The sequence below is a fragment of the Podarcis pityusensis genome (genome assembly GCF_964106645.2).
Source record: "Podarcis pityusensis genome assembly, chromosome: 1".
In the NCBI taxonomy this organism is placed as follows: domain Eukaryota; kingdom Metazoa; phylum Chordata; class Lepidosauria; order Squamata; family Lacertidae; genus Podarcis; species Podarcis pityusensis.
In genome coordinates, this window is record NC_138028.1 from 105529011 (window position 1) to 105540525 (window position 11515).

The 11515-nt window shown below is 46.4% G+C and overlaps 1 protein-coding gene across 1 annotated transcript; it reads right to left on the reverse strand.

Moving 5' to 3' along the window:
- Window positions 1-1613: 1613 nt before the first annotated feature.
- RPRM (reprimo, TP53 dependent G2 arrest mediator homolog) lies at window positions 1614-3493 on the reverse strand. Its single transcript, XM_081014251.1, has one exon. It carries the CDS (start codon window positions 3009-3011, stop codon window positions 2580-2582), a length of 432 nt encoding a protein of 143 aa, XP_080870377.1. The 5' UTR covers window positions 3012-3493; the 3' UTR covers window positions 1614-2579.
- Between the last annotated feature and the right edge of the window lie 8022 nt (window positions 3494-11515).

Consider the following 11515-nt stretch of genomic DNA (forward strand, 5'->3'; position numbering starts at 1 on the left):
TATCACATCCTTGCAAATATCTCTCTGAGTCCCCTTTTCTTCATCACCTCTGCTTGGTTTCCCCCACTGCAGTAGTTTTTCCTGTGTGATCCTGTTCCCTTTTATGTTCAGGCTTCTGTGCTACCTTCCCACCCACCCCACCCCTGTTTCCTGTGTCTTATGTGCACAATGTACACATAACAGCTCTCTTCCAAGGCCACATACGTAGGCAGCCTGAATGGGGTCAACTGTGCAATTCCAATCTTTAAAATCTGCCCCCCCCCCAGACGATCCTTCCATGGACACAGCAACCGAGCAACTTTTAAAAAACCAAACTGTGTCGTGTGTTTTGCTTCTTGTTTTACAATAGCACACAACCTTCTGCTCTTACCATGGGAAGAAAACAATGCAAAACGACAAGGGGGTGGGTTAAAGTAAATATTGGGGAGGTTAGATCATTTTGTTTCCACTAAACTATTTCTAACTCCTTTCAATTAGCCTTATTGAACTATACATTTTGTCTTGATGGGAGGTTATATATTACAAGTATTAAAATGAATGGCGAGAGTAGGGCTAGGAGTGTCTTGAAATATATTGGGCAGGGCAGCTTGTAAGACCTATATTATTCCCTATATTGGGTGCAAGAAGGGGTTTTTTTCCTACCTTTGCACAATGAACCTCTTTCTATGTAATTAAGCAGCTGTCAATCCTTCTAACACCACTGTGTTTAAGGAACCTACAGGTGTGTGTAGCTGGAAGCTCGAGTCTCTATGGGAAGTTCTGCTAAGAGAGAAGATCTCACCTTCCTTTGTTTCCTCTCCATGCAGTTTTGGGATGCAAGTATAAGAGCAGAGCTTGAACTGCTAGGCAGCCCAGGGCTTGTTGCAAATTGCTGGCTCAATCAACTGGCCAGGCACAGATTCAGTCGATGCATCTTTCTCATCAGTTTCCTGACTATAAATAATTGTGCGAGGAGAAAAAATCACTACCCTTCACCTTTCATTAGTAGCGGCACATGTTTCCCCAGCTGGATCATTTCCATGACAGCTGCTTTATCTTCCTGCAGATCTTTCCCTTTGAATCCATGCTTGATGAAAAGCATTCTTGGGTGGGTAGGTGGGGGAAATACTCCCTGTACCTTTAACTTGCTTGGTTTTAGTGCCACCGTCTAAATCTGAACTTCTTTCTTTCTGTAGGCAAATTCACACCCTTTTATATCCCTTTCAATTGCTTTTAATGTTTTATTTTTAAAGGTATAGTTTTATCACTGCTGTGTTTGATGACCTGGGCTCCTTTGGGAGCAAAGCTGGGATATAAATGCAATAAATTAATGATAATAATAATGTCCCCAAAACTCCTAAGCACAGGTGTCCTGCATTTCTTATCTGCCAGGGTTCTCTGAAACTCTTTTAATGCTTTCCCTCCCAATCGCCTTGTCCTTCTCAACTTTATCTCAACTGCTGGAGAAATCCTCATTACATGCTTCCCCTGGTCTGCCCAGATGCTCATCACAGCTTGCCCAAAGAGCAAGAGGAATTTCAATGTGAAAGAGCTGCATTGGGAGACTCTGGAGAGAAGTTTTTGGCAGATTTTATTACAGCAAGTTAAATAAGAAAAGAAGAAGACCACCAGAGCTGTGTAAACCAATGCAATTTATAAAGCCACAGGTGCAGCAACCAAGCATGCTGACTTTAGCAGCAGACAAGCATCAAGAAATGAGAGGTACAAAATACAAAGTGGACTCTGACTGAATACAATTTTTTTAAAAAAGAAAAGGAAGGAAGGATAGATAGGGAGCTACAGTAGAAAGCAGAGGAGGCAAGAAACTGTTCCATTCACACATCAGCACTGGGAAGTGTGTTACAGACAACATGCTGCAAAGTGGCTCTAGGGCACCCTCCACACACACACACACACACACACACACACACAAAAGCACAACCTGACTGCCCACCCCGATGGATGATGTCCCTGCCCTCCCCGCTCCAACCTCTGAAGGCAAACGTCTCACAGGAGAGCTGAGCGATTTTTACATTCAAAGTTGCGATTTGTCCCCATTCCCCACCCGCTCCACACGAAACAAAAAGCAGCGAAGTTGGGAATGTATCGTCTGTGTGCATTGACACGGCATATTTACAGGACACCGACATCAAATTGGAAGGCTTCACGGCTTCATCAGAACCCCCGCGCCCCTTCTCTCTCTCTCTCTCTCTCTCTCTCTCTTATCAACCCCTCTCCCAGAGCCAAGACGAGGCCCGGGACGCCGAAGTGAAGAAACGGGAGCGCGTGTCACGCCTTTGCCTTTGTAAACAGTCCCAGCGCTTCGCTTCCTGCGGAGTTCAGCACAGTTCGGCTCCCTCTTGCGAAGTTTGCCCGGTCCTCTGGGTGCCCCTGACGGAGGGGGAAAGGGAGAGGGAGGAGGAGGAGGGTGGGGTAGCCGGTCGTTTCCTCCTCGCCCCCCAGCCTACCCCATCTCAACTCAAGATATCATACCATAGCCGAGAGAGGAGTTTCCGACGAAGGCACCAACATGGTCCGCACCGTCGAAGTCTTGGCGTGGCCAGGCGGGCTCCGCGGGGCTTCGGAGGGGGTGGGGGAGGTCAGTAGGGCCCCACCACCACCGCCTCCACCTCTTTGGACGGCCGCCTGTCCTTCACCAGAAAGTTGATCATGCCTTCGGACTTGATGAGTAGGTTGCAGCCCAGGAAGAAGATGCCGAAGACGACGGTGAGCGAGAGGACGCACATGACGGCGATCTGCACCACGCGCATGATGTACAGGCTCCTCTCGTCCGGCGCGGTCACCACGAAGCCGTCGTCGGTCACCACCGACCGGGGCGTGAAGGAGCGCAGCACCCTCTCCAGAGAGTCGCTGCTGTTGGCAAGGAAGAGCCCCACCACGTCCGTCTGGTTCCCCAGCGAGGCGTTCATGACCCCGGCGGGAGGAAGAGGAAGGGGCTGCGGGCCCTGGCGTCGGAAGACGTGCGTGGAAGAGCTACCCCGGCGGCAAGGAACCAGCCCAGAGAGCCTCATGCGGCAGAGGCGGCGGACCAGGTGCCCGGGGAGGACTTGGGTAGGTGGCGGTAGCAGCAGCCGCGAGTTCCGGCGGGGCTGGACGTCCCAGGCAGGAATCCACGTCGGAGCCGCTTCTTCCCTCTGCTTTCCCCGCTCTCCAGCTAGGACTATTGCGCCCGGAGGAGCCGAACTGGTCGGGCTGGCTGCAAATCGCCTCGGGGAGGTGGCGTGGGCAGAGAGAGGCGTCAGCGGCTGCTCCTCCCGGGGAAAGGGCGCCCCAGATCGGCTCGCCAAGGAAGCTGCAGCGAGAACCTCGAGGGCGCCTCGCCACTTCTTGGAAAGGAAAACGCCGAGGGGAGCGAGCGAGAGCAGGTCGGGTCCTCGGCGAGAGCGCGGCGTCGAGGGCGAGCGGACCAGCAGAAAGGGAGAAGTGACCCGCTCTGCGCCTCCGAGCGGCTCTTTTGGCGCAGCGCACGGCGGGAGCGCACAAGCGCCCACCTCCTCTCGTCAGCGGACTATCGGTTCGGCCTCACGGCATGGCTCGCGGGGCGGGGCCCACGGGCATCAACTCCCCTCCCCTCCTGGAATGCGCTGCGAACTGGGCAAGGCGAAACCGCGGGCTCCCGCCTTCCTAATTGCGCCTGGCCGCTTTTCCCGGCTGTTTGAGAGTTTCCATTGGTTTTCTTGCTAAACTTTTACGCACTTGGAAGCGCCTTAGGAACGCTTTTGTGAGAGGCGGGATATAAATGGTTGACTCAGAGAAGAGATGTACTGTAGATCAAAATGTGCACCAGAAAAAAATGCTTGATAGTGCACCTGCTTATAGCAGCTGGAACGACCACGGCACAGTTTGGGAAAAACGAAGTGATAAGCTGAAAGGCTTTAGGGACCAAAGACAAAAGGACGATTTCTGACTTTGTTTCATGTGTAAGCAAGGAGGAACATAGCCGAAGACCCCCCCCAACCAACCCCCCCTCCCGCTTCGACCGACGAATGAATATGGCTAATGCAGTGACTCAGGGCACTTGAATACTTCCATTACTTTCCTTTGATATAATACGGTCCATGTTTTGTAACCTTGTCTTGTTTAACCATTATGCCTATGCTACAGTCAGATACTTCCAGACGCCACCTACCAGGCATTCACACACCTGTGGTTTATTTATTTCAGTTTTATGTCCGTTTTTGTTCTACAGTTACCTACAATTGTATATGGACTATGTATATTGTCATCGGATCCTGTCTGATAACACTAGAATTTTGTACAACCTTTGTTTTGGTGAAAATTAATAACAATATTTTAAAGCTTTATGTGGATTTTGATTCCTCGCTTGTTTACTCTTAGGAGTGCCTTGCACGGGAGTGGAGGAAATACATTTTCATCCCTGCTGGGGCATAGGCAATCCATTGCCTCTCTACCCGGAAGCAGGCAGTGGTGTTGCCTGGGCAGGAGGGCAGGGCAGCAGCAGGGGCCCCCAGCTGCCCCATGTTGTTGTTTAGTCGTTTAGTCGTGTCCGACTCTTCGTGACCCCATGGACCAGAGCACGCCAGGCACTCCTGTCTTCCACTGCCTCCCACAGTTTGGTCAAACTCATGCTGGTAGCTTCGAGAACACTCCAACCATCTCGTCCTCTGTCGTCCCCTTCTCCTTGTGCCCTCCATCTTTCCCAACATCAGGGTCTTTTCCAGGGAGTCTTCTCTTCTCATGAGGTGACCAAAGTATTGTAGCCTCAGCTTCAGGATCTGTCCTTCCAGTGAGCACTCAGGGCTGATTTCCTTAAGAATGGATAGGTTTGTTCTTTTTGCAGTCCATGGGACTCTCAAGAGTCTCCTCCAGCACCATAATTCAAAAGCATCAATTCTTTGGCAATCAGCCTTCTTGATGGTCCAGCTCTCACTTCCATACATCACTACTGGGAAAACCATAGCTTTTACTATACGGACCTTTGTTGGCAAGATGATGTCTCTACTTTTTAAGATGCTGCCCCATACAGGGATCCAAACTGCAACCCTGGCATCATTAGTACCATGCTCTAATCAACAGAGCTATCCAGGCTCACTAAGTTCACTACCATCTCAATACATTTCCCCCCCATATAACCATTAAGTCCATATTCAAAAAATGATCTAACCCGACCACTGGAATTAAGTCCATTGAGCTGGATGGGAGTTATTCCCTGGTAAGCACATACAGAATTGCCACTTAGGGGTGATCTTATATGGACGGGGTTTCACAGGGAACATAGGAAGAAGCTGCCTTAAAAAGTAGGTTTTCCCAAGGAAAGCAGTGGGGCAAATGAAAAACCTCTCAGACCCATATCTAGAAAGCCCATGACAAATGGAAGAAAACAAGGGACAAGTGTAGTTGAGCCCTTACTCTCACTGCAGCCTAGAATAGGTTTAGGATTGCAGCCTGATTTAAATAAACTGTAATATACAATACACAATACTGTAAAAAGCAGAAACATACGACTCTCATAAAACATCTAGCTGTATTAACACCAGCAAGTTCTGCATTATTTGAAGGAAGAGCAACATTTTCCTCTCCCCCCCCCCAATATTTTGGATTGAATCCTAGGAAAATGTAATGTCCCAATTTTTTGAAGATCATGCGTTCTTCGTGTAAATGCTTTTAATAGTCTCAACATCTGTTTTTGGAATTCAAAATATTATTTTTAGAATCATGGCTAACACGAAGCATGGCTCAGATGCTGAATCCAAATCTTTGTTTAATGTGTGGGTGGGGTGGGGTGGGGGTCAAACATGTGTAGAGTAGAATCGAAAATTGCAATGCAGGAATATCAACTAAAGCATCCATGACAGATGGCTATCCAACCTCTGCTTAAAAACCTCCAAGGAAGGAGAGTCCACCATTTCCCGAGGGAGTCTGTTCCACTGTCAGACAGTTCTTACTTTCAGAAAGTTCTTCCTGATGTTTTATCAGAATCTCCTTTCTTGTATTTTCAATCAATTGGTTCAAGTCCTACCCTCCAGAGCAGGAGAAAACAAGCTTGTTCCATCATGTGGCACTGGAAGATGGCTATCATTTCTCCTCCTTTTTTTCTCTTCAGTCTCCTTTCTTCCAGGCTAAACATCCCCAACTCCCTCAACCATTTCTGACAAGGCTTGGTTTCCAGACCCTTTAGCATAAGCCCCTTAGCACAATGATAGCTCACATGCTGGGACTCCCATCATGCCAAATCATTGGCCATGCTGGCTGAGGTTGATGAGTTTTGGAGTCCAACATTACCTAGAAAGCATCACTTTGGCTGTGCTACCTCTGCCTTAGCAGATTACTAGTCTTTATCAACACCAGGAGTTCTGAACATCTCATGGGGGCAGAAGTAAATGCAAGGTCCCCTATTTCTTCTTGATCCTCCTCACCTCCTCAAGCTTTTTCAGCAGGATGCTTTATGTGTTCATTTCACATATTTATGGGTTCCTTAAATTAATATAGTTATAATGATCAACTTTGTGATTCAGACCATCAAAACTGACAATGTGGGCCGTACAGCAAGAGATTCCATGTGTACAAGACCTGTAGACTGAAAATATGTTCTTTGTTCCAGTTGTACACTTTGGGATTTTGGTGGTAGTGAAGGGTGGCGTTAGAAAACCCAGCAAGATCGAACTAGATAAAAACATGCACTTAAACTCATCTATTTCCTAGTTGCAAAGTCAGGTCCCTGGAGGGCATCATGTGTTTGAAAGACCACCTGTCTTCTTTTGCTTTCCCCATCTGCATCCAGGCAACTCAAGAACAACCTGCCAAGTTCCCAAACAAGGGACATGATAAATGTGGCAATTGGATTAAATATAGGGAGGACCAGAGGAATAATCAATTTCTGGAGCCTGCTCACCCAACACTCTGGTAAACAGAAATGATAGAAAAATATTCAGTTAGATGATGTGGGTATTAGCTCTTTCCAGGGAATACAAATGTCCACAGTATTTGTTCTAAAACACTCTTGTTAAGAATCTGAAGGCATGCGACTCAAATTGTGTGCATCCCAGTCAGTTACTAACGGCACCAGGTCTTTCTAGATACACATGAACATCAGTTTTGCCAATATAAATGCGTCACAATGCTGAGGATTCAGAATCTGGGTCTTCCAAAATGTTAGTCACAATCCAAAAATATTGCTAAATGTTGACCTCGAGGAATACAAGAGGAATACAGAAGCAGCTGCAGTTGAAAGTGTTTGCACAAGCAATGCAAATCTTTAACAATGGAGCTGTATTGACAGCCACACCAAGTGGGGTTTATGGGTTTAATGACCAACTTGACCTTTTCTGGTTATATGCCACTTGGTTGAAATCACACTGCATGTACACCAAGATTTTAGAATAAATTTTCTGAGCATATGCAGGACGCAGTTCTGGTTTTGGAATGGGAAGGTTTTCTGAATGTTGCTGTGTGCCTATTAAGGACATAGTTCTCCATTTGACTGTTTGAACAGCCACAGCTCAGCATACATAATGCACATCATCAGTCTCTGGCATCTCAAGGCAGGGCTGGGAAGGAACTCTGCTTTCAGAAACCCACCTTAGATTCAGAAAATCTAAGTAATTACCAGCCAGTTGTCAAACTCCCCGAATAATATCCAAGTGCTCTTGGTGGAAACTGATTTTCTAGATCAGTTTCAATCAATGTTTAGGCCCGGTTTTGGCACAGAATCTGCTTTGGTTGCTGTTTAAGACGACCCCGTGGTCTTCCAGAAGCTGTTGGACTCCAACTCACATCATGCTTTGGCATTGGCCATGCTGGCCGGCATATTTTCCCAAGCATGCATGTAACTATCTGGTACCCTGGTCATCTCTATGGTCCTTTCAAATGGTGAACAGCATTTTATGACCCACTGCATCCAGGCAGAAATGCAGGGAAGAAGTGGAATGGGTGGCTGGCTGGTTTTCTATGAACCAAAGAGAAATGGAGTCTTTCCCCTGCCCTAGGAGGAGCAATAAAGGTTTGAGCAGGAACATTAAGTCAGTTCTTGAATAAAATTCATTAACACAACCTAGACAATTACATTTTGATCCCTCTTCCAGAAGCTATAGAAGATAAACAATAATGCAGGCTCTGCTGGATACAATGGATATGTGTTTGTGTTTGTCTAAGGTAGGTGCTGTGCTCTAAACCACAGAGCCTAGGGCTTGCCAATCAGCAGGTTGGTGGCTCGAATCCATGCAACAGGGTGAGCTCCCTTTGCTCGGTCCCTGCTCCTGCCAACCTAGCAGTTCGAAAGCATGCCAGTACAAGTAGATAAATAGGTACCGCTCCGGTGGAAAGGAAAACAGCATTTCCGTGTGCTGCTCTGCTTCGCCAGAAGCAGCTTAGTCATGCTGGCCACATGACCCAGAAGCTGTACGCCGGCTCCCTCGGCCAGTAAAGCGAGATGAGCGTCGCAACCCCAGAGTCGTCTGTGACTGGACCTAGTGGTCAGGGGTCCCTTTAGCTTTACCTAAAGTTGGCTCTGGAGAGTCTGAAAATTGGCACTGACTCAGTCTCGAATAGCTCCTTAAGAGTACATCTGAGCTTCGACTTGAGCAGCCTTGAAGCTCCTCTTGATCCACGCGAGTGTCTGAAGCAATCACTGGTCAACTGTAGAATGGGGAGAAATAATTAGAACAGCATAGCAATGTGAATTTGGCACACACACCTATTCTGTATTAAGGTAACCCAGATTTTGTCCAGCTGAATTCTATGGCCTGCATACACCAAAAGGGCACCCTTGTTTATTTTGCACAGTACCTTGGTTCTCAAACTTAATCCGTTCTGTGAGTCTGTTCAACTCCCAAAACCATTGCAAAACAAAGGCACGGCTTCTGATTGGCTGCAGGAGCTTCCTGCGCTCAAGAGGAAGCTGCATCGGACATTTGGCTTTAGAAAACATTCACAAACCAGAATACTTCTGTGTTTGCGGCGTTCAGGAGCCAAGACGTTTGAGTACCAAGGTACCACTGTATATTAATTTAGCTGTCATGGGAGAGGCACTCTGGTCCAGTTCTGTTACTATTGGCAATCTGGCACCTCAACTCTCCACCTTGGCTTCTGAAGTGGTCGGTGTTTGGTACAGATTATGAAGCCAATCATTGCAGGCATAGCAGAAAGACCTTTTGTTTTTTACTGTTATTATTAAATGAAAATTGAGATTCTGTTCAGCTCTCTGCATGATGCCAAATTTCAATTTTACATGGTGCATTAAGAACCTAAGAAGAGCCCTGCTGCACAACATTAGCAGTAAATATAGTTTAAAAGCTATCCAAATCAGCCTAATCAGCACAGTATCAACTAGATTTTGGGAGTTGCCCAGGGTCGGCTCTGCCCAGGTCAACATTCAAAGAAGAATCACAATCACAATGCTTTCTTGAAGAAACTCCAACCAGAAAAAGCAGCAATAACCAACAGTAAAATCAATCCTAAGATATATTCAGGGAGCAGAGCAATTTGTACTAGAAAGCATAATTCATTCTCTCTCTCTCTCTCTCTCATCTTTTGTTTTTAAATAATAAGAAAAAAAAACCAGGGCAGTGTTTTCTGAGGGCAAGGGTAGTGGTGTTCTCCACCTGCCTTGTTCTGTAATTTAGTCTGGGAAAAGGAAAAGGAATAGATCAAACACAGAGCACATTCCAGGTCATGCAGTGACATCTAGTGTGTGTTAGGCACAACAGTCACTAGGCAGTTTTTCCAGCTGAATTTACAGACAGTGGCTTTTGAAAGTATAAAAAGTGCTCAAGAAATGTAGATTCAGTGTGTCTCCTTGTTACTTAGGAAATAAGAACTGTTGCAAAAAAATTAGTAATTCATCTTGTGTCTGCATCCATTAAAAAAAAAAATCTGTCTTTGAGTCTCTCTGTGTTTTCTCCACTTCAGTGTGTAATTCAGGTTCCAAGCTGCTCTGCATAAATTGAAGCTCTGTGTTTCCCCCCCATTCACTATAAAGGGGAACCTAAAAAATAGTTATATCATTTTCCCTCTTTGACCAAAATGGATAAAATTTAAAGACATGGGACCCATTCCAGAATAGATTAAGCCTGCCAACTTTCAGACAAATAGGTCCAGGGCTTTTTGTGGGGGGAAATAAAAGGGAATAACCTCTGTCCATAATTCCTTATGAGAAGGGGGAAGGAAAATATGGATTTATCTAGCTGCAAGTGGAAGAAGATTGGGCAATGATAAATGCCATAGCTGTTGCCCTCTGCATTCTGTTGGCGAAGAGGAAGCAGCCCACCCTTTATATCCACCAAACTTCCATGTGCTATTGCGACATCACAGGTAGCTTATAATAACAATAAATAATAATAATAATAATAATAATAATAATAATAATAATAATAAATAAATAAAAATATATAGCCAACAGTAACAACTTGGAAAGCCTCACAATTGTGGGTGTACTTCAGTAGTTGTTTATTTATGTGCTCCTTTATTATTAAAAGTATTTATTAGAACCCACCCTTCAACTGTACTGATACCAAGAGGAACCAGACCATAAAACTATTGTTTCTTTCTTCAGCTCAAGGGACGCCATTCCTTGTAGGTAACCTTCCAGGTTCAGTGCTGGACAGAGCCAGGGGCAAAGGGAAGTGGAGCGACAAACGTGACTCTTATCTTGGTACCATGAGCATTTGTTTCAATACACACAAGTGGCAACATGCAAAGGATGAGAAGCGCCCCCCCATGCCTTTCCTAGAGTTGACATGGTTTGCCTGTATTTTGTCCTTGGGTATCTCTAGCTAAGTGCAAATTGCTGTGTGCAAATTGCTGTGTGCAAATTGCTGTGTGAGAAGCCACTCTCAGTGAGCCGCAGCTGTTCGCCCAGCTGTCTTACTGCAGGCCTGAAGGCAAATGCATTTTCAGACAGTTCTTTCTCTTCGCGCTTACAGAATCCTTTCTTGTTCCCCTACAGCAGGGGTGGGGAACCTCTTCCAGACCAACGGCTGCACCCCCTTCTGGACAACCTTACAGGGGCCACAAGCAAAAACGGGTGGCGTAATTAATGCAAATTTTACCTCTGTACAGTAAGTTAGTTGTAAGGTAAGTCCCCCCCCCCAGTGGAAATAAAGACACATGACACAATTATTTAAGGTTAATGGGCTAAATGTAGCCACAACTTTATTGGTTACAGGTGATGAGCGGTATTGGCTTAGGCATTGGTCCTAACTGACTATCCGGCTTCAGCCTGTCCGCTTGAAGTCCAGGAAGGGTTAACCACCAGTAGGAGAGTTCTGCTGATGCACATCAACTCAGAACCCCCCCCCCCGGGGTCACCACTCTGGGGCGTGCCTTAGGCCCTCACCTCCATAGGCTTCGAACAGGGCCACGCCCCCCGGAATCCTTTATCAGACCACCCTTCAATATGCGGGGCAGGTGATGGTGCTTCCTCCCGTCTTCCATCTACATAACAATACCAATACCAATGCCTAACCGCTAATACCAAGAAAGTTGTGACAATTTGCTATGAGGTAGGCGAAAAACCAAGTGGCTGGTGCCAATTTGCCATGTGGAAAAAATTCCTACC